This window comes from Amborella trichopoda, chromosome 10, assembly GCF_054954075.1.
Source record: "Amborella trichopoda isolate Santa Cruz 75 chromosome 10, AtrichopodaSantaCruz75HAP2 v2.0, whole genome shotgun sequence".
Taxonomy (NCBI): domain Eukaryota; kingdom Viridiplantae; phylum Streptophyta; class Magnoliopsida; order Amborellales; family Amborellaceae; genus Amborella; species Amborella trichopoda.
The window spans coordinates 26059151-26083594 of record NC_142345.1 but is presented as its reverse complement, the minus strand read 5'-3'; the positions used below and the strand labels follow the sequence as shown (position 1 = coordinate 26083594).

Here is a 24444-nt window from a genome sequence, read left to right as displayed (position 1 = left end):
AAATACAGTGCCGTTAAGTTTGTTCACTCCATACCCATCAAAGATCGGCAAATACCGTTTGGTCTTAAAACCATCAATTAAAGGTGTTCTTAATGATTTTGTGCACTCCATACCCCTACACAAGTGGTCTACAATCCCCTTATATCGACCTTAACGTTTATTTGCGTTCCAACTTCCAATTGAGTTTGAATTTGGGAAATGTCTTTTGAGTTGATGGTATCTACCTTCACACTTCTTTTGGCATCAATCCGACATCATCGGGGTGCTTTTCAAAACATGGGCCTTGTTATGCATTCCACAATGGTGCAGGCCAGAAAGGCCCAAATGTGATGTGGCTTTTACTAGGTGAGTCCCCGGCTGGGAAAAGTGGGGGCTTCACTTTTTTTTAGCCCCGGATGAATATGTGAACGAGGCTTGTCGTGTATTTCGTACCCAAAAGTTACAGTTGCTATCATGGCCTCTGTTGTTCACATGGGGGGTGTGGTGGCTTAAAAATACATGCAAACATAGCCCCAAAAAAAAAAAAAAAAAGTCCCTACCAATTTGATGTAATTGTTAGGTTTGTACATAGAAGACCTTAAGAGGGATTACAAACAGAAGCAAAAAGCCCATGACATACACGCACACGAGGCTTAAGAGATCTTTGTAAATAAAAATAGCTCTTCCTTTCACCGCGTGCAGTTCACATCTAATGGGCCACACCAATGATAAAGAGACGAGAAATATAAAAATGAATATGGTGTAGTCTACAAGGGTTACTTCTCATGCCCCGACCAGGATACAAGGAGGGAGGTTCTATCTTAGGACGGTTTCCATGCAACAACCATCATATTAAAATCGACTAATAGGCACAATGGCAAGTTAAAATAAAAATGCATACCCTGATAACATGCACATGGATTAAATACTATAAGACCTTATAATATTGGTACAAGGTCATAATCAATCCCGAAAAAGAAATTAGAACTCAAGGCTTTGAGTCCAGTCAATAGCACACCCCTATCAATCCCACTTTCACATCTATAAAGTTTGATAAATTTGAACTCAAGGCTTTGAGTTCAGTCAATGGCACACCTCTATCGAAAGCACTTTCACATATATAAAGTTCGATTTCACATTTAACAACTAAAGGCGAACGTAATTTTTTTATATCAAAGATTAATTTTACAATAATATAACTTATATACATACAATTTATATAAGGAAAAGTATATAATGAGACCATTTATCCTTTGATAAATGATATAAAGTGATCACAATTGATCTTGACCATTGGATGTAAAATTGGATGATAGCATTTATTTCATTGACTAAACTTAAAATTCAAAAAAAAATTTCAAACTTTGTGACACATCCAAACTGTCAATTTTCACATGACATGGTAGTAACTGATTGTGACCTTCCTACATAAAAGGTAAATGGTTTCATTGTATACAATCCCTTTATATAAAAGACGTACCTTAAACAATCAAAATGCACATCCAAACAACGCTAGAAGTTATAGTTATCCCGACAAATCAAGAGCTGTATGACCACTTGAAAATAGAAGGTTTAAATAATATGGTACAAAATACGTTATTTTTAAAACTTAAAATTCTTTTTATTTTCAAATCATATATCTTTAGGTCAAGATGATCGATTTGGAAATTTTTTGCACCAAAACAACATTTTCCAATAGATTTTTGACGTGCAGCACTTATATAGTACAATATAAGATCAACACCTTGTATAAACTTTTCTCTCATATATATATATATATATATATATATATATGAGAAAATAAGATTAGCCCACTAACTCATATGAACATATGAACCCAACTTCCCAAATTGAATCTGAGTTTTTTCACAAATAAATTTTTTTATATTTTTATTAAATGTATCTTAATGAGAAAAACACGCACCTCAAATTTCAAATGATTTAGATCAATAAAAAAATAAATAAAATTCAAACACTACCAAACATCTATGGTCGTCAAATCGACTTATATTCAATCTAAACCGTTGGGCTTCTATGTTCATCTGAGCTAATGCGCCAATCCCATCTTCTCTCTCTCTCTCTCTCTCTCTCTCTCTCTATATATATATATATATATATATATATATATATATATATATATATATATATATATATATATATATATATATGCACCTTGAAAAATCCACGAGTCATTTTAATGTTCGAAAATTCTCCATATCATCTTTGAAATATATGGATATAAAAACAATAAAAAGATTTCAAGACCTAAACATAGTGCATCTTATAACACATAATCGAAACCATCCATTTTAAAAACTTTTTAAGTGTTTCTAAATATGTTCCACACCCACGCGCAGTTTTCATGGTGCCGTCTTCCAATCTAATACATAACATCCTAATCGTTAGCTTCCACAATAGACAGCTAAGATGCTAGACACCAAACCTCTAAGTTTGGCACAAAATATCTAAGCAACACTCTCAATAACATACACTTAAAATCACCAAATTAATTAGATGCCACGATATTGGGATCTTCTAGTGTTTATACTTTTGTATACTTTTTCATACAATATATATAGTCCTTATATTACAAAAAAACCACACGCACATATACACAAACACACAAACACAAAGGGTATGGTTTACGTAATATTGCAATCTTAAACAATACAATTAAGGGGCACCTCTAAATTTTATCATAAACATAATTTTACTGTAAAAAATTATTAGGATGGCTTGAGAATCTATTTTATCTCTAATTATAAAATTTTAAACTCTAAAAATAGTTCAAATTAAGTAAAGGATACGGTTTCTATGCGGTCAACCCCCATGCCGGCTTCGAAATAAATATATTTTTAAAATATAATTTTATCCTAATTTTTGAAAAATATATAATTTTTAACATGGAGATTGTGAATATGAATAAATAAATAAATTTTAAAAACTAAAAACAATATTTATATCAAAAAAACATTTGAACCCTTAGTTACAAATTGTTTTTAGATGGACTATCTATTTTCATCCATCCATCTTTAAAATGGAGGTTTTATACCTATGGAATGCATATTGTAGAAATGCGGTTCAGCCCGTACAATTTTCCTTGAGTAAATCTATGAATACATCAAAATCTTAAAAATAAACTGTCTATATAATAAGATACACTATTTTGGTGACTCGAAATCCTTTTTTCTTTTCATATTTATACATCTTTATGATCAATTAGAGAAATTTTCAACATCAAAATAATGAATTAGTTGGTTTTCCAACGCCAAAACGACCTTTTATAATAGATTTTTTAGGTGCACCTTAATTCTACATTTTAAATTGCAACATTACATAAACTTTTCTTTTCCATATATATATATATATATATATATATATATATAGATGGGTCCTAAGTGGATCTCAACAGCGCTGGTTGGGAGGACATGGTATGCTTGCTCATGTGTTTATTCTTATAAAATAGAATTAGAATAAACTTATCTTACTTAATTCATGATTAATTAATGATACGTAGGGAGAGAGAGAGAGAGCAAAAAAAAAATAAAGGGGGCGAATGGTTGAGATCGATGAACACGATTACAAGAGAGATATGTGGTATGGAAAGGAAGGAAAGGAAACGATGTGGAGGCATGTGTGCGGTACGTATGTACATGATGGTAGCCGTTGATTGATCAAGCGACGGTGATGATGCTCCCACCCTTGGCCGCCATGGCTTGGAAAGCAGAGTGTCTGGAAGCAGGCTGCTGTTGCTGCTGCTCAGAGAGCTTCTGAGAGAGCGCCGAAGGCTGCAATGCAGAAGATGAGGGCGGAGGCCCCGCAACCGGGGCAGCAGGGACGACCGGAATCGGCCTCATCAACTTTGGATGGGGTGGCAGCGGCATACCAGCATCCGCAGCCGCCGTGGCTCCTCCATGATTTTGATTATCCGAGATTTGCAGAGAAGTAAAAGAGGAGAAGCAGGGGAAGGAATGCATCGAAGGGAGGTTGTTGTTGGAACACTGGTTCTCGGCGGCAATCACAGTTTCCTCCTCAGCTGGCAAGCTCAAGAACTTCATGCCAATCAAGCATGGTTAAAATAAGAAGGCGAAAGACAGAAGATACAACAGAGAAAGGGAAAAATGGGGTGATATACCGTATCGGTGGTGATGTCGAAGAGGCTGGAACGACGGCGCCGCCTGCTGAGGTTGGTACGCCGGAGGAAATACTTTTGGGCGTGGCTGGCCACCTGTGTGGGAGTCCTTGTCTTCACAAAGTTCCTGGAAATTCCCCTCCAGTCGCCCTTCCCCACCTTCTGCAGACCCTGCAAGAACAGCCGGTGCTCCTCCTCTGTCCATGGAACCCCTGCAATCGCCAACCTTTTTACTTTCTCTCTCTACAAATTAGCTTCTCTAAAAATTTGTTCTTCAAAAATCCCCTTTCACATTCATTTCTTCTGCATAAATCCCCTTTATATTCTCTACTGAGTTTCTTTGTCAGCCATCTCTTTGAAGAAATAGATTTAATAGATTAGACGAACTAATTAATTATGAACAACACATCGAAAAGAAGAAGAAAGACCCATCTCGTTATTTTCAACCAATAAAAAGAAAAGAGTTTAAAAAAAACTCAAACTCAGTTAAGACCATATCAGAGAGAACTCTATTATATTTGCAGTTTTTATCCAGGCAAACAAAAAAAAAAACTTCTTTAAGTGAATCCAAAAACCCAAATCCAGTTAAAACTGAGTTAATACAACTTCTTTCCAACTAGAAATCAGGAAAGTCAAGGAGAGATAAAGGAGAGATTGAGGCAGGTGAAGAGAGAGAAATAGACCTCGTTTTCGCTCACGACTGCCGGCAGAAGCATGAACAACATCATCAGAAACATAACCCGCGGCAAGATCGGCGTTGTTCTCTGGTGGGGTGTCATATTGGGAGAGATTATTGCAACTTACCGTCTTCCTCATCGAGTTATTTACAGGGGAAGGATTATTGGAATTGAACCCCTCTGTTAATCTCACCCCAAATAGCATAACACCGCCATTTCCATTGCTGCTATCCTGCAAGCAAGTTCGCGAATTGTGGCCATTGTTGCCGCACTGCGAGCAGCTCCGCGAAGACATCCTCTCTCTAGCGCCACTCCCTCCGGAGAAAGAAACAGAGGAAATTCAACGCTGGGTCCTCCTTCCTGCCTGAAACTATAGAGAGAAAAATTTGGAGGGCTCGAGCTTGAGATCCGAATTTGGAGGTGACAGGACATCCAGAGAAAGCAAATGTAAGGCTAGCTGCGAGGCATCGGAGACAACCATAGATTTACAGAGAGAGACAGAGAGGAGATGAGAGAGACTAGGGTTTAAATTTGGCATTTAATGGCTCCCTTATTTTATATGATATTTTGTATCCTCTGCATATTAAAATTGACAGACATATCCTTGCTGACGTACGAGCAACGAAGGGTGGCAATGGGTTCGCTACCCGCCAGTTAGCCCGGTGCTAGAAAAACTAGCGTTGGGCGCTAGCCCTGTTCAGGCGAGAGCAGGATATGGCCTCCCAACCCGGCCCAGTCATATTTTTTTTTATTTTTTTAAAAAAATTTAGCCCAGCCCAGCTCAGCCCTAATAAGACGAGAGCAAACTTAGCTTAGGGACTCTTTAGTGTATCCTCTACATATTGAAATTGACAAACATACCCGATATGAGCACCTAAGCGCGGCAATGGGTCGGGTGCCGGCCTAATTCGCCCAGTCCTAGAAAAACTAGAGCTTAGGTCAAAAAATGCGGCTTGAGTGATAGCCCTCACGAGGCCAATGTAGGATAAGGCCGGCCCGCCTCAACTTATAATTTTTTTTACTTTTTTTATTACTTTTTTAATTTTCTAGTTCCGCCTAACACTAATAAAGTTAGATTAGCTCTGAGCCTCTTTAGCATAGTGCTAATAGGTCTATGCAACAAAATGTGGCGTGAGGGAGTACCTGGGCCAAGGCGAGGCAAAGCTTGCCTAAAACTATTTTTTCATTTTTTAATTATTTTTTAAATGTTTAATAGTCGGGCCCTGTCGTAGTAAGGGTTGACCCTAGACCTCGTTGGTGCGGCTAGGGCCGGGACGGACCTCCGCGGCCCTTTCAACTTGGGTGTGACGGTGAGATGGGGAGGGTAGTTTGGGCATTGGTGGAATGATAAAACGTGTTCGGGTACATGAAAAAGCAGAGGCTGAGGAGGATTGAGGAGGCGGTCTCTCTCCACCGTCCGCCTCGCATATTCCGTTTGCTTTCTTATTGTGCGCTGCAGGGTCGGTCGGGCAAATATACATATATTATTAAGGGAAAATTACAAAAAGAAAAACTCTTAAGATCGTATTTTTTATGCGGTTTATCCCAACTTAATTTTTTTTCTAAAACAAACTTTTTATACAAATATTTCGAAAAAAAAAAATTTAATTTTTTTGAACCAAAATACCTTTTTCGTATACAAAAATCATTTAGACCAAATTTAATGTTTACTTTTGCACCTAGTAGCACATTCCCTGAGCGCATAAGTGCCGAACCGAACTAGGATAACTAGCGGACCGAAACTTACTTTATTTAGTGTCGGAGCTCTGGAATCCAATAATAAGACCACATTTTGTAACTTTCGGACCGCCCTTTACATAGGGCCGGAGCCCTAGAATCTAGTAACATCTCATATCGGACCGCCCTTTGTAACTATTAGACCGTCCTGTCTAACTGCCGGACCGGCACTCTACACAGTGTCGAAGCCCTACAGCACTACATTTTACAAAGTGACAGAGCTACCGGACAGCACTTAGACAATATTGGAGCTCCTATTTTGGTGGGATAGAGGAAGTATGGTAATAGTAAAAGAGAGTAGTTTAAGTATTTTTTTATTTTTATTTAGTTAGGGGATATTTGCCTAGAATGTGTATTTTGAGGGAAAAAAAAATATAGGTTGAAGGTAAATTGTATAAAAAGTATAGTCTTGATACATATAAAAATAAATAAAATTTATATTATCGTTCGAAAACAAAAGTCATGTTACTATTAAAATTAATAATATAATAAAATAACTTAATAATATTACAAGATAACTTAATAACATAATAAGGTAACTTATCCGCCGGATTCCAAAAATTCGCCAGAAAAGATTATTCCTGCACTGGAAACTACATAAGAAGTACGAGAATCAAAGAAGATGAATATTAAGAGCTAAATAGAGTACGTCGTTCCTTGTACCATCAATTTTTAAGCATCTATAGATATGCAAAATCTGCCGCATCATTTAAACTTCGTAATTAGGGAGCACATGAAATTTTCGATCTAAAGTGTCTTGCGTTACCGTTCATTTTAGAATAACGATCTCTTATTTGTATTTTGTGAGTCATGTGCTGCATGCCAACCTCAATTAAAAGTACTTTTTGAAAAAAAAATACGTTTATGGTGCAACCTGCGGGAGCACAATATCTACTTAATTTTCTAGTAAAATGTCCGTTTAGAAAGTTGTGAAAAGGGGTTGCACGCTACAAGACCCTTCAGCTTTTGTATAAGGTGGTTCCTATCATTCTTAATTGTTGAATGTGAAATATGACGGATTAAAATATTTTATTTTATTTTTGGACTCTATGTCTAGTCAATGATACATCATTAATTATCTAATTTACATTTAATGGTCAATAATGATTGTGATATTCTCGTATCAAAAGTAAGTTACCTCACTATATACATTTCCTAAAGAAAATAAGATTGAAATCCTTTTTCAAAAATCCTTATAGGGGTCTGGTCGTCCCAGTTAATATTTGAATAGTTACTTTCTCATTTTACTTTAAGTTCCTCCTCAAAAAAAAAAAAAAAGATGATAAAAACCTTTCAAAAGAAAATTGTTTCATGTGGTAGGGACTGCATTTCTACATTCGTGATCCTCGATATATAAAGCATCCTTTAAAGATGGATGCAAATAGATCCAACCTAAAAATAAGTGAAAGTAATGGTCCAAATGTTTTCTTAATAGAATTGTTATTTTTAATTTTTTAAATTTTATTTATTTTTTAATATTCATGATGTCTATATTAGATATTACATATCCTTACAAATTAGGTCCAAAAATCCATCTTAAAAATAGATTTTTAAGAGGTGACTCGTTTCTATGTAGACTCGTAGAAATCATGTCCTTTTCCAAATCACCCATGTCAATGTTGGGAAGGATGAACAATCAGGGGTGCTTTCGGAATTTGACCCTCTAAAAGGCCCCAATAAATGACAAAATGCCCTTTCATATTCAATGTATAAATAAGGAACACAGTGTTCAGGTTTAGTAACGATGAACAACTAGGATAATTTTTGTCATTTAGCACTCAAATTCCTTGCATGTATCAAGTATTATAAGTATCCTATATTTGTTCAAGCTTGGTAATAAGGAACAATTAGGAGTATCTTTTTCATTTGGTATTCAAATGCCTTGCATGTATCCAGACGCATAAATAGCTCTAATCGTTCATCATTAGGAACCCTGAAAAGTGTGTTCCTCATTTATAACCCTAAACAAGTATGTATAATTTTGTCATTTGATTGGAGGCTCTTGTTGGGGGGTGGGGCATCAAATTAGTGAAGTTTCCCTTATTGTTCATCCTTGATGAACGAAGGGCAATTTTAGAATTTTTTTAAGTTTTTTGAAAAAGTACCTAAGTGATATGAAAATGAAAAAACAACCCCTCAAATGTTAACTAATATTATTTGACCCCTCATTAGAGGGTGCAGATCATCCCAATTAACATTTAAGGGGTTACTTTTTTATTTTCACTTTTGTACCTCCTCAAAAAAAGAAATTTTTTTTTTTTTTCCAAATTGCCCTTGTTAGGGTTAGGAAGGATGAACAATCAAGAGTGTTTCAAGAATTTAACCCCCCAAGATGGGAAATAAATGAAAAAAATATTCCTACTTGTTTAGTGTTATGAATAGGAAGTACACTATTCAGATATAATAATGAAGAATAACATGGGGTATTTTTGTCATTTGGCATCTAAATACATTGCATGCATCAAATGTCATAAATATCCCTAATTTGTTCAGTCTTAGTAATGATAACAACTAGGGGCATTTTTTTTGTCATTTGGTACCCAATAGCCTTGCACATATGGGATGTTATAAATACTCTTAATTGTTTATCACTAAGAACCCTAAAAAGTATTTGGATGGTAAACTTACATAAGTTCCCCAAATTGTTCATCAATCCAAATACTAAACAAAGGGTAATTTTCGTATATTTTAAAATTTTGTGAAGAAGTACCTAAACGAAATGAAAATGAAAAGACCTTCATTTAAATGTTAATTGAGATCATTTGATTCCTTTAATAATTTTGTAAAGGGTTTTAACCGCTAAATAAAGTTCTTATTTTTGGTCGATGGCTATTAAGAAGAAGTTATTCAAAGTGACATTTTGGAATCCACATGCAATCACTGGATAAGTATTTTTAAGAAGTAAAAGTTGGATTATGAGTACGTTATATAATTAGATTGAAAAAACTAGTTTACTATGGACCAGTTTGGATGCTAATTAATTCTATCTTATTTAAAATTAGTATACTCTGAATAATTTTATTCTATTAATTGTATGATATATATATATATATATATATATATATATATATATATATATATATATATATATATATATATATATATATATATATATTATTTGGCTAAAAATACATGATGCTAGCAAATTACTTTACCTAAAGCTACAACAGCATTTCAAAAAGGTGACCTTATATGTAAAACCATTCATAAATTACTTAGAAAACTTCATTATCAAGATTAAATTTATTGAAATAGTAAATTATCAATGATAATGAGTACATTCATACATGCCCTAGAGCATTAATTTTATACCATAAAAGTGAAAAGCAACTCAAAAACCCAAAGAAAAAGGTTGTTATGATGCTTGAAAATCCTCTAATAGTCGTCTCGACAATGTGGAAAAAAAATAAAAAAATAAAATCCTAAAGTGATCAATCTTATAACACATTATTTGGAAAATCCACTTCCAATATTTTTAAGAGTACCATCTTCCATGGGTTTGGAAGTGTGTTTTACTTTGATTATTTAATATTAACAACTTATCTAAACCCCTCCAGATTAAATTTGCTCATTTAAAATCAAGAGGTGGAATTTATTTGATAAGGAAAACTTATCAAAATGAAAATAAGAGGCAAACAATTTAGAATCTTTCCCTATCTTTCGGTTTAGTTTTAAAATTATGCAAATATACAAGATTTTGGAATAGATGAAAAAAAAAAAAACATTTGATAGATTAAATGCTAGAAACATAGCACTACCCACACATAAAGTATATGTGATTACTATTCCAAGGCATCCAATCCAAATTGGCAACTGGGAACTTTAGTCATAATGACATGCTTAACATGATTTTTCCTTTTGAACTTATTTACAAATAATTTTCACGTGAAAGGTCTGCAAATTTCTTGTAGAGGCACAATCAACCAAAAAATAGATATATTTGACAAAATAAAATGACCAAATACTCTCGTTTTTTATTTTTATTTTGTGCACCCTTGTGAGCAGAAGACCTTAAAATGGCTAGTAAAAGAAATTGAATATCAAATACTCAATGGCATTCAAACAAGATCACATGGTTAGAGACTAACATATGACGTCATGATTGGATATATCCCATAAATCCATTCAAATTAGACATCTGGAAATTGCAAGAACATACAAAGATTTCCCTTAAATATGTTTTGATACGTTTTTTATTTGTGTTTGCATACAAAATCTGAGACAAAACAAATTACTTAAAGTCCATTTTGTGTGCAATCTCATTATTTTGAAAGATCGGTAGAGTGGGTCTTATGAAATTCCAATCTAGGGGAAAACCTAAACACAGAGACCTCTCTTTCTCTTAGACCATCGACGAAGGGGTGGCTCAAATTTATATAAAACCAAAAAGAAATCATGTGAAATCAACATAAAAAAACATGAAAATAGCTTTTAAAAGAATTTTTATGATAGAAGATAGACAAAGATAGGAGAACAAAGTTAACAAAAGCAAATACCTGGGAAGTCGGGCCCTCTGACACAACCTCTAAAGTTAGGGCTTGAATCAAATTTAATGGCACGAGTCTTTGCTCCTTCACCTTCGAGATTTACTGATTTAGAAATCTACTTAGACTTTCGGAGAGAGATGCCTAGGAATGTTATTCTAGGGCTTTAAGAGTCAAGAGGGATTTTCTTCTCCAGAGTTTACAGAGAATCTTAGTTTGTTTGACTTGGAGTTTATTGTAGTATTCAACAAGCAACTAAACTTATGTAAACTTCTCTTGTTGCTTTGAGAGTGAGTCTATAGCTCAGCTCAGATGCGGTGCAATAGTTCTTCTATACCTACTTAGCTGCACAGCGTTGCTATTGGCATAACAATCGGTACACCATAGTTGGCCGAACCCAGTCCTCCGTACTAGGGTTGGAGTAGCTTACCACTATTGTATTTATTAGTATGTTGCTTGCAGCAGACAAAAATTGGAGCACATAGCGTAGTTCATATAGACCACTCATTGTATAGATTGACTATTATAAGACATTGATTGGACACCTTAATTGGGTGAAGATGATTGTAGAGGAAGATTATAGGTGGAAGAGGTCGAGTTATTGACGTGAGATGGATCCATAAAAAAAAAGGGGTTCCAGTTATTATCTAAAAAGAAATTGGCTATGTATTTAATAGAAACGTGAAATCAAAGTGGGTGATAAAGTTGCCGGAAGATGTAGAAATCCCCTCCTTCGGCTTCCCCCTACTTGCGGTTAAGGTAACGATTTCTGGAATGTCTAGCTCCCATTGTGTGATGGGTAGTGTGTACAAGACTTGAGAACAAATTCACCTCCAAATGGCAGTTGTAGAGGTTTTTTTGGATTGAGACTGAGAAAGGTTTCTCTTGCCAAAGGGTCCCCAAACTTGACCGAAAATCCCTTATTTATAGAAAAGGCATCGAAAAAGCCAGACAGACCTAGCTCAATTTGAACCATTAACAGTATTAGAAAAGCAAACTTTGTTCCAATTTATGGATTTTTTTCTAGGGCTTCATGATTTGGGAAGATTTGATTGTTATAGGGTCAATATAGACTCATGACTGTAGCAATTTAAAATTTTCTTTCATAAAATGGGTGAATTGGGGTATCAGGGAATATTTTTAGAATATTTGGTGGTTGGACCATGATTTGGTTGTGGACTATAATATGGTGTGTCCTATAGTTCACTATGCGAGTGTGGTACCTAAGGTTCAGGGTTTACAATTTGATAACATGGTGTTACTTTTTAGAAGATAATGAGTATAACTTTTAAAGCATTTGTCATTAATGTTGAGGAGGTTAGGAAGTTAGATGTCTTAACTTTTAGTTTTAAAAAAAAATAGACATTCATGTCGGCCCAAAATTTGTTATAATAGAATTTCCCTTAGTATTTGTATTATGAGTACGTGTGTGTGTGTGTGTGTGTGTGTGTATATATATATATATATATATTATTTTTATTTAGCCAAGAATGTTCTAGTTGCAGATCTTGAAGGTCTGATGTTGTAATGAAAATTTTGACTATGAACTTTCAAGATCTAAAGTCAATACTTTTAAATATAAGATTTTTTGTTGAAGGTTATGTTGGTGTACTTTTAGTCGCATATAAGACTAGATGTATTCTAACGAACATTCGATAGAGATTGAGGTGTTTATAAGAGAGGTTCTAAACACATGCTTTAATGATGGATATGCTGCCTTAACAAATGTTGGATAAAGATCTAAAGTCAATACTTTTAAATATAAGACTTTTTGTTGAAGGTTATGTTGGTGTACTTTAGTCACATATAAGACTAGATGCATTCTAATGAACATTCGATAAAGATTGAGGTGTTTATAAGAGAGGTTCTAAACACATGCTTTAATGATGGATAAGCTGCCTTAACGAATGTTGGATAAAGATATGTGAGCTTGATAAGCTCAACCTTTGAAGATATGCCTTGGTAAATGAATATGTTCTTAGTCACCATATGCAAGACTACGAATGTTCCCACCGACGCTTGATGAAGATAGTATGATAAAGCGAAGCCTTTAGTGCAAGCTTGATAATTCTCTTAACAGACGATGGATAAGATATGAGAATGGTTCTTGATAATACCTGTCAAGATATGTCCCTTATATGGTATGAAGGTGTGATATGCCTTTGACATGATATGAAGATATGATATAGCCCAATATGATATGAAGATATTAAAAGATATGATATGCTCAGGATTCATGATATGAGGTCTCCAATATGCCTTCGGAACTCTGACTCGTTGGTCAGCCCCTATATCTCCTGACTTACGACTGATAAAAGATATGATACCAATAGTTTGTCAGTAAAGCATGTTCAAGTTTAACTTACAGTCGATAATAGAAAATATGAAAGTCATCTCATTGTGAGACAAGTTTTAAGATACTCCTAAGATATGTGAAGGAACCTGATGCGGTTTGATATACATATTTTCTTGAATCTATAGTTAGTTATGCATGTGCATCGTAGCTTATGATCTATGATATCATAAAGACGTTTCAATTTGAAACGAAACACTGGGATACATATACTCACACGACACATGGATGCCTCTCCACTGGATATTGGAGGAGTTTTAGATGAGATGTGATATGACTCTTCTAACCCGTCAATTAAGCAAATGGGAATTAATAGACGGAGCATAAGGGAAACCTCGTCATATGTTGATATATTGAGCAAAATCCTTGAAGATATACATGTTGAGACCTTATATGGTTTGAAGTTCATGAGTGATATAAGCAATATTTGGACTCCGCTTAACCCATGTCCATATCCACTGTCAGTTAAGATATGCCTTGACTAACACCCAAAAACTTGATGTTTTGAGATTAAGCCGAGAATCTTGGGGACCCATGTTTGAGGTAATATAATCTTTACCCTGAAGCTTCATATCAATAGGATGTGGCTTAACTCATCATCTATTTATATTAAAAAAAGTTATGGATTCGGTGAGTTTCTGTGGACTTGCTTGAGTCTAAGGTATCGGAACTCGATTCGGCCAAGGTACTTGCCTATTGGCTGAGGGAAGTTATTCGGGCGAATCTAAGTAACTCGCCCGAGTATAGCCCCTTCCTTAAAAAAAAAAAAAACAAAAAGAAAAACAAAAGTTGTGTTATATTATATATAACATGCTTTTCATGAACATAAATGCTCAAATGGTATGTTGGTAGATTGTGTGGACTCTTCCTAGGTGGTTAGAGGATCAAATCTCACCATGGGCTATTTTTTGAAACCGCTACTAAAAATATATCAGGTGGTACAGTGGTACATGGGGGGTTTCAAACCCCTAACATGGAGAGCATGGACAACAAGCACTAACCAACAAAATGTTTTGTTGTTGCTATCCCTACAGTTAGAGCCTTAAAAGGTTTATACTCTTACGCTACAGTCAGGTTGACACCTGATCAACAAAATTGGGATTTTTATCTCGATATGAGGACTTTTCTCATGGAGACAGGATCATTGGATGCATGATTCAATGCTATATCACCTTAAAAGGTGAAGTATTGATTGACTTATACATTGGAAGCAGTTGCATCTACAATCCACTTATTGTGCTGACACAGTATTTGACAGAAACACAGTAACTTAGACGGACCATATATCTCTCATTTAAAATCTATTTGAGGCGAGACTTGGACTATTATGTTCATCTCTAAGTCCTCTCTCATCTCTCAAAAATTAATATTCAAAGAATTTGTCCTTTGAAAGCGGTTGCATCCATAATCCACTATTCTTGCTGACACAATTTCCAACATAAATAGGTTAATTTTGACGGATAAGATCTATCTAATCTGTGATACATTTAAAGTGAGACTTAGACTGTTGTGTTTGTCTCTGATTCCTCTTTCATCGCTCCAAATTTCACAATCAATGGATCTACCATCTGAAAATGGTTAAAGAAATACAAAGACATGTTGAAACTATACTGCAGAAACTTAGCTTACGCTCGATAAGAGATAACAAAATCTCTAATTTTGCTCACGTGATGACTCTGTTGAATCTAGGATCTATAAATTCAAATTGAAGATGAGCATAGACTGAGATGTGTGATTATCATTAGTATATACTTTTACGAGCATTTGAAATACATACTTATCCCTTTGAAGTATGGATTAAGCAGATGAAGATATGCGATCAAGCGATCAAAGGATATGTGAGGATCGCACTTGTCATGCTTATCACTTCGTAATTATGAAGATATAGATTAACAAATGGATAAGGACTGAATATTTCGTATTTATGAGTTGACAAATCTATATAAACATCATTCCTTGATGAAGAGGGAGTTCAATTCCTTTATATTAAGAGCATTGAATCAGTGTGATAGTGTGATAGAGAGATAGAGAGTGACTATATCGTCAGAACCAGTCCCTTGTATGACTGTTACTTGAGCCATATCTAATATAGAAAGAGATATTATAGTTTTAAAATTCACTTGAAGCCCGTTCTCGAAGAAGAATAGGATATATGACAGTACCCCTAAGTTTAAGCTCAGGTATACGGGCCCATATCCCTATGGTATTATTTGTATTTATGTATGATTGCATATTTTCGTTTCTAGAATCGAATGTGTAGGTTTCAAGACCCGAATCAAGGGTATTCGCCCTAAGTCAAGCTGATGTAAATTGGAACATAGGATTGAACATCTGGAACTTGTCTGTTCTCAGTATATGATATAAAAACATGTGTTTCTATGATATGGAATGCACGAGAGAATTTTACCTCAAATGTGTTGTCATCTAGTTGTTCACTTGGAGTCTTGCATTTCTTTCAAACATTTTTTTCTTAGTTGATTAATTCAACATCACATTTTTGGAGTGTCCAAGTTATAACAACAAGATATAAAGTTTCATATCTTGTGGATTACAAAATATTGAGTTTCTTATATTGAGAGTTTCCTATTTTTTGGGTTGTACTGAGATTTCTTTCCTAAAAGACAAGAATTGTAACTCTATAAATCTCTGGTAAACCAGAGTAATCTACGTAGGAACTATTGTCGAACTACATATATATCTTATTGATCTTTCTCTTTCTCTCTTCACTATTTCCTTTATTGTAAATATTACATGGTATCAGAGCAGCCCGATCTATCAAATAGTAATCTGTTGCTCATCGATAGTTGCATCGTCGCTCTTGATTGTGGTCCATATCTTGTCCACTTGTCCATAATCGTGGAGAGAGTTTGAAGTTGTCCTACTTTTTCTCTCTCAAATGTCTCTCTCTCTCTCTCTACACATTATTTTCAAGAGTATAGAGAGAGAAACTATTTGCAAAAGAAATCTCTACACGATATGAAAGAGTATTTTCTCATAGCTTCTTGCTTTTGTAAATTAATCTGAGCCAAGACGACCGTATTGCTCTTGTGAGAAGACTATTCAAAGGCCGATTGTTAAAATTTCAGTTAGAGATCCATCTGGTTTGGGTCATCAACGACTGTTAATGACCTAAAGTATTTGTTTCCTTTTGTTTCCATAGCAAGTTGGCTTTCTTTATGTTGTCACCGTGGAGAATCACCTTATTAATACCTAAATAATCTCTTTCCTTTTGCTTCATCAGCATTGCAAGCTTACAAGCAGAATAATGAAGATGACAATAGCGACCATCTTGGTGTAGTTGTTGCTTGCAATTGATACACTTGGTCGTCCCATAAGACATCCATCTGTTCTTTTTAAAACAATCATCCTTGTTCATGTGTTGGACACATCACTGGTACTAATATTTGGCATTTTATTTTTGGATAAGTAACTTATATTTGGAAATTTCAAATGACTTCTTGAACAGTCTAGTCAGGTGCCTCGATCTCGCCTCCTCGGATCTAGGTGATCGGGTGACACGTGTCTTGGGTTTGGAAGACCCGGTACTTAAGATCGCTCTCTCGAGAACTTCGTTCACATAACAAGGACATGTGTCCAACTGGTAATAGAGGAATTGAATGTTAGGTGGGGACCAACCTCACCTGGGTCCGTGACTTACTCGGGTTGACTCGAACAAGTGCCCTCTTAGATAATAACAAAAAGCCCTCCAACTGCTTCATCTGGTTTGGAATCGCTTCCCTTGACCTGCAATCTCCTTGTTTTCTGCACAACACTATCATGGTTAACTTGCAAGATAAGTGGGCCGAAGGACCCACCCTTGTCTGAGGGTAATGCACATGCGTGAGAAGTTGGGGTGATGAAGAAGAGAGTTTGAATAAAGAGAGAAAAAAGATGAGAACTTGATAAGGGGACAAGACAAACATAATAGCCGGACCAGTGACCGACTTAGAGTGGTAGCAAGATGGGCATGGTACTTAGGACCAGCACGATGGGAATACTACTTGAAACCGGGGCTGATATGCCTGTCCTAATATGGTGTGGCAGCAAAACGAGCATGGTACTCAGGATCAACCCGATGGCAATACTGCTCGACATCCAGACTGGTATGGCAGTGCTAGACTGAGTCTACCCTCAGTCAAGTGAGAAGATAAGAGAATAAAGTGAAGTTGCGAGACAGCGAAGAGATTGGGTCCCGACGGCGTTAGACGTCACCACCCGCACTCGTGGAGTAATAGTGTCGCGGCCCTTGGACGACGCTGGACACTGTTGCTCACGGTCAAAGGGTGAGTGGTGAACTAGAGACGTCGTTAGGCATCGCCGCTGGCAACACGAGAAGGCAGCACACCGCTTCACGGGCGGCGATGGCTCTTTGTGAGGCACACGACGATAGCCTCTTGTAAAGCGCGCAGCGATATTTCCTTGACCAAGCACAGAATGTTAGATGTGGGATGCAAGAGAAGCTAGCTCACGACGATAGGCTCCGAGCACATGAAGGAAGCTTATGGACGACGATAGGCACCAAGCACATGAAGGAAGCTCAAGGACGGCGATAGGCACCAAGCCCGTGAAAGAAGCCTGCGCACAATGATAGGAACCGAGCCCATGAAAGAGGCTAGTGGATGGCGATGGGTATTGTCGCGACCCTTAGCGGTCAGCGACAGGCATCCCCATCTGCAATAGGCATTGCTGTCTGCGATAGGCGCACAACAAGGTGAGATCGCTGCAGACGGCAATAGGCACCTCCTTCTGCACTGCTCGCCAAGAGACAGACATGAACGAAGAGAGGGAGAAAGAAGCTCATGCATGGTGTTGCCATCGCCATGCACGACCTATGGAACCATTGGGGGGGGAGAAAGAAAGAAAGAAAGAGGCATGCGTGACATTGCCACTGTAGCGCATGGCCTCTGGGAAAAGCTAGACGAAGAAGAAGAAAGAGAAGAAGAGAGAGAAGAAGAGAAGAAAGAAGAGAAGAGAGAAAGAGATTTACCTTAAACTGAGGGGTACCATCCTAAAAGTTTCTCTCTCCTTCCTCTCTCTCTCAAGCCATGACCTAACAATGAGAAAAGATAGAGCTTTTATTAAGTAAAGTTCGGTCTATGTACAATGAGAGTACGTGATATATATTGAGTTTGCCAAAACATGGGTGGATTGATCAAAATTAAACCTAATTGTTGAAAATTAAGATTTAATTGAATTAAGTAAAATAGGAAAATAGGGTGTCAAATGACTGATTTGCCCCTTCCTAACAATTGTGAAAATTTTGGAACAGTCCCTGCTGCTGCCTTAGAACGTATGTGATCTTTCATGAATGATCCGGGGCTGCTCTGGTGGCCGTTTGTTCGAAAGATCACTGTTTTCTTGTAGGAATCGGCATGATGATCGTTTTGATACTAACTTCTAACCATGGATGATGTTTTTAAGGCATGATCATGCCAACTTGAAATTTAGATGAATCGGCAGGATGATCGTTTCTCAACTTTTGAGTTTTGGCCGAAATCTGGGATTCTGGTGCCAAAATTTGTTGCCACTTTATTGTTCATCATGCTTGGGGTTCGGACCAGTTACAGCCATGGACCTTACTCACGCAATAGAACTAGTTTCACATCGATCGGGCTAGCGAGCGTCATGATTCTGCCACTCGAGAGAGGCATGTCGCCGCTGATTTTCCTGCAACTTTCTTCAAGGATCAACAACTTCCTTCAAGGATCAGCAACTTCTATCTAGCTTTTCTCCGCGCTCGAGTGTTGTCGCGGGGTGTGCCACATATCAAAACGCTCGTCTTGACGAGATGGACATGCTCACAAAATTTGAGCATCATCCGACTAGGGACGATTGAGATATGGCAGTCGCAAGTCACTGTTCATGATTGCCCCTCTAATGGAGTTTAGTTGCTGGGTGGCTGCATGGGAATAGTGTGCGGCTCCTCCTATTTTGATCTTTTACCCATAACCTCTTCTTGGAGTGTCTATTTAAGCTGAAATTTGACCTTTAGGGATTTTCAACTATTTCTGATCTAATGGTGGTGGTTCCACATCAATTTGACGTGCCTAGAATATAGTTCTAGTTATGGGATCCGTTTCAGAGTGCTAGAGGCTGATTCTGTCGGAACTGTTTCTTTGTCTGCATTGCCTTAGACATGTTGGATTGCAATGAAACTTGGCAAGAAAAGTTTTTGGAGCCTTTAGAAAGATCTCAGCCCGTTTTGGGGTCATTCTGAGACTGTCAAAATTTCCACTACTTGTCAGGCTTTATTGACCGGCTTCTCCCTTTTTCCTCATCAGGAACCAAGGTGTTGAAAAATGTCTTCAAACACACTCCCTCTGAGTTCTATTTTTCAAACCACTCTCCAATGTGTCATAGAAATAGGATTCTGTTTCAACAAGTTAAACATCTTGAAAGTAATACAATTTTCTGGTCGTGGGATTATAACTTTTGTATCTCTTTTTAGTAGAAGAGTATCCAAAAATGATACATCTCCTGGATGTTTATCAAGTTTATCCTTGTTGTGCCCATCCATATGAACATACTACATACATCCTAATACATGCAAACAGACAAATCAATTTTTCTCTTTTTCAAAACTTCAAGGGGAGATTTATCCTTAAGAATTTTACTCAAAAGTTCATTAATCAGATAGTAAGTAGTTAAAACAGCTTCAGACCAATAAAGGTTTAAAACATGTATCTAAAACATCAAAGACCTTGTAGCTTCTAAAAAGTGTATATTTTTCCTTTCAGTAACTCCATCTACTGCGGTATTTCAACACACGATGTTTGTTGCATAATATTAATATTAAATAAATTCTAAGAAAAGGCTTAGTTCACATACTATGTGCCATTATCATTTTGCAGAATTCTAATCTTACCATAAAATTGAGTGAAAATCAATATGAAAAATTCTTTGAACACAGGAAAAACTTCTTGAAAATTAGTTTGAAAAAATTCTTTGAACATACAAAACAATTTTGTTTTTATTTCAATAAATATACCTAAGTAGCATGAGAGTAATAATCAATAATAACAAAATATTTAAAGTTAGCATAAGAATCAATTGAGGTTGGTTCCCACACATCAGAATGTATCAAATAAAAGGGTTCATATAGAAGACTGAAAATGAAGTTTTGCTTGTTTTGAGAATTTACAAACTTCATAAGAATGAAAGTTTAAAGACAGATAGGGTATTTTCAAAACTTTATCTGAAGGGTGTCCAAATCTCTAATGCCACAATTTATTAATATTATAATTATCTTTGACTGACAACCAAAGCCTTATTCTCTTAATTAAATAAATAAGCTCATGAGACTGTCTTCTTTTACCAATCTTCCTTCCCATGACCCGGTCTTGAAAAGTCACAGAGTTGAGAGGAAAAATAGCATTGTAATTCATGCTCTGCATAATTATTCTAACAGACATCAAGTTTGAGGAAAAAGATGACATAAAAAAACTTCAAAGTTATGAGACCTGGAGAAGAACTTGGGTTTTACCAACACCATAGATAGGAATCAAGAAACTATTAGCAATATATACATGGTTCATATTTTTATTATTTTCGAGGTTGTATAAACACTTTAAATTAGCGATCATATGAACTGTGGCTCCTGAGTCTATTATCCAAAAAAAAGTGTCACAAGGAGTCATAGAAGCATAACTGTTACTTTTGTTTGAGAATGAAGAAGAATGATCATATGTGGAGGAAGAACCAGTATTATTATTTGGTTGCTGATAATGATCACAATTGTTGTGATGGGCTTAAGTTTGAGTGATTGCGGTTTGAGCGATAGATCTATTGGTTGTCATGATGTTAATGTGCCTTAAGCGTAGGTATAATAGCCAATACATATCCTTCACATATCCTATATTGTTGCAGTGATCACATCTAGGACACCCTCTATTACTAGGTCACCTTCCACCATCGCGATAATTGTTAGGGCATCTTCCTCTACTATTATTTTGAGGTATTTTTATTTTATTTTTCTCATTCGAGCAACCAAATAAGATTTCTTAACATTTTCTTAAGAAGTTTTGAAATCAAAATTCATGATTTTCTTCCTATTTGTGCTCAAGTTTAGATTATCAAAGAGAGAATGAGAAACATATTTCAACCAAGCAAGATAATTAAGTCCATTTAAATGAGCAATAGTAAGTTTCATGCTGGAGTTATATTCTTGATCTGTCATTACAACGAGATAAAGGAAACCAGAAGACCAACTTAATTAGTAGCAATAAGAGCAAGAAGGGTGAAAAGACACTCTCTAAGGTAACCGTCCCTGATAAATGGAAGAAAGGTGTTAGCAATACTTCTAAAGCAGGGGCCAAAATATTAATGAGAGCAAACTTCTTTTCAAAAATAATAGATGGACACCTTATGGGATGACTAAGTGTATCAATCGCAAGCAGCAACTACATTAAGATAGGTTGTTTGCCCTTGCCTAATATTAATATCAGTGATATATCCGACATACTTAGAACAAGTCATAATAATCAAACTGAAGCTAAAGATATATATAAAACTAACCAAACTAGTTTAAAAGAAGAAGACTTTGTTGTGGCTACCTAATCACCTTTGCGCATGTCTTCTCATATTTCTCAACCTTTCTCTAGACTACAAGATTTTTGTACTTACTATGCAATTTCTTATCATGTTAAAAATCATATTTCCTATGAAAATATCTCTCCTGATTATTTTGTGTTTTTTAGTTCTATTTCTAATACTTCTGAGACAACCAATTTTCAAAATGATATTTTTTAACCCGTGTGGAGGAAGACCATGAAAGAGGAACTTCAAACACTTGATAAGAGTTATACTTGGGATAATATCAAGTTACCTAAAAGAAAGAAAGCAGTTGGTTGTAAATGGGTTTTTTAAATAAAATATAATAGTAATGGGTCTGTTGAGAGATAGAAGGTCAAGTTGGTGACCAAATGATTTACCCAAACTTGTGAAGTCTATAAAGAGACTTTTGCACTAGCTGTCAATATGAATATTGTTCATGTTCTTTTCACAGTTAATTGTGGATGGTCTCTACATCAGATGGATACTAAAAATGCCTTCTTACATGAGGACCTTGAAGAAAAAGTCTATATGAGTTTTCCTCCAGGCCATTCTAAAGAAAAGAAAAAAGGTCTTGCATAAAAATTAAAGAAGGCCTTGTGTGGACAAACAATCACCTCGTGCATAATATATGTCAAACTCAGCTCAGCTTTGATGAGTGTCGGGCTTCTTAGAAGTTCAACTAATTCTTCGATGTTCATAAAAAAAGGAACTTTAGGTACAATAATTGTACTCATTTATGTTAATGATATTATCGTTACAAGTGATAAAGAAAAAAACATGCAACTTAAAAATTATTTTTACAAGAAATTTGACATAAAAAATCTTGGTCAACTAAAGTATTTACTCGGCATTGAAGTAGCACCTTAAAAAAATGGACTCTTCATTTCTCAAAGAAAATATGGCTTAGACCTGTTGAAAGAAACTAGGAAATGGGGAGGTCAAACCCGTTGACACCTCATTTGATATTAATTGCAAGCTTGATTCAAGGAAATGGAAAACTTCTTGAAGATGTGGTTCGCTTTCATAGACTTGTGGACATATTGATTTATTTAACTGTGACACGACCAAATATAACGTATGCGGGTAGCCTTGTGAGGCGATTTATGCATGCTCCTAGATTATGTCATATGACGACTATCAATAGGATTTTCAGATATCTTAAGTCCTCACCCGCAAAGGTATTTGGATAAACCAAATGGTCACACTAATATTATTGATTATTCTGATGCTGACTAGGCAGGTAGTCCAATTGACAAGAGCTCCACTACTGGTTAGTGTACATTGGTTGAAGGAAACTTAGTTACTTGGAAAAGCAAAAAACAAAATGTAGTTGTTTGATTCAGTGCAGAGGTTGAATATAGAGCTATGGCTTCAACCACAAGTGAATTGATAGGGCTAAAATCACTACTTCGAGATATGGGGTTCCTAAAGGTCAATTCAATGGAGTTGTTTTGTGATAATCAAGAGGCTAATGCACATAGCCTCCAATCCATTTTTTTGTGAAAGAACCAAGTATATAGAAGTTGATTGTCACTTTGTGAGAGAAAATGTTTAGTAAAAAATTATTAGGAGTCCTTATGTTCGAAGTGAAGATCAACTAGTTGACATGTTTACCAAGGTATTGTAAAAGATAAATTTCTATCAGATATTGTCCAAGTTGGGCTCCGTGGATATCTATGCACCAACTTAAGAGGGAGTGTTGAAGGTTATAGCAACAAGATATAAAGTTTCCTACCTTGTGGACTACAAGATATTGAGTTTCCTATATTGACAGTTTTTTATTTTGTGGGATTACAATTGTAATGAGATTTATTTCCTAAAAGACAAGAATTGTAACTCTATAAATCTCCGGTAAACCTAAGTAATTCCTATGAATGATATACTGGTTTACCTTCTATGGACTTAGGCACCATTGCAGATTTACATATATGTCTTGTTGATCTTTCTCTTTCTCTCTTCACTATTTTCTTCATTGCAAATTCTACACTTTTGGTCTTAATCTCAGTCTTTGAAGGGTTGAACGGGTAGTTCTTGATTTTGGATCTTCAAGATTCAACATCAAGTCTTCAAAGTTTTGACTCCAGATCCTTAAGGTCCATAGTCAAGATCCAAAGTCCACACATCAAAGTTTGAGTTGGAGTAAAAAATTTGTTGTCTTTGATTTGAAGTCTTTGCTGCTTCTGACTTTCAAGGCCGGAAGTGAGAGCATTTTGGAAAAAGAGAACAACGAATGTGAAAAAAGTGTTACAAATGTAAAATACAAAAAATGTGGAGGATACATGTGGCAACAAATTTTTGGGAGGACATGAGCATAGATTTGTCTAATTTTCAAAACTTCTAAATATGGTTTTACATGAGGGAGTGGATGCTGGACATGCTCCCCGGACATGCTCGGGAGCGTGTGAGCTTTTGGCAAAACGTACTTTGTAAAGTTATTACTAGCACTAATTGTAAAGTTATTACTAGCACTAATGCATGCTCCCTTGGGATCATGCTGCCCGTGCTGCTTTTCTAAGAATAAGGGCTACT

The 24444-nt window shown here is 35.9% G+C and overlaps 1 protein-coding gene across 1 annotated transcript; it reads right to left on the bottom strand.

Moving 5' to 3' along the window:
• Nucleotides 1–3413: 3413 nt before the first annotated feature.
• On the bottom strand, nucleotides 3414–5287 carry LOC18424852 (myb-like transcription factor family protein). The gene is made up of 3 exons (XM_006829425.4): nucleotides 4795–5287; nucleotides 4115–4323; nucleotides 3414–4031 (listed from the first exon to the last, which is right to left on the bottom strand). Exons 1-3 carry the CDS (start codon nucleotides 5081–5083, stop codon nucleotides 3654–3656), a joined length of 876 nt encoding a protein of 291 aa, XP_006829488.1. The 5' UTR covers nucleotides 5084–5287; the 3' UTR covers nucleotides 3414–3653.
• Between the last annotated feature and the right edge of the window lie 19157 nt (nucleotides 5288–24444).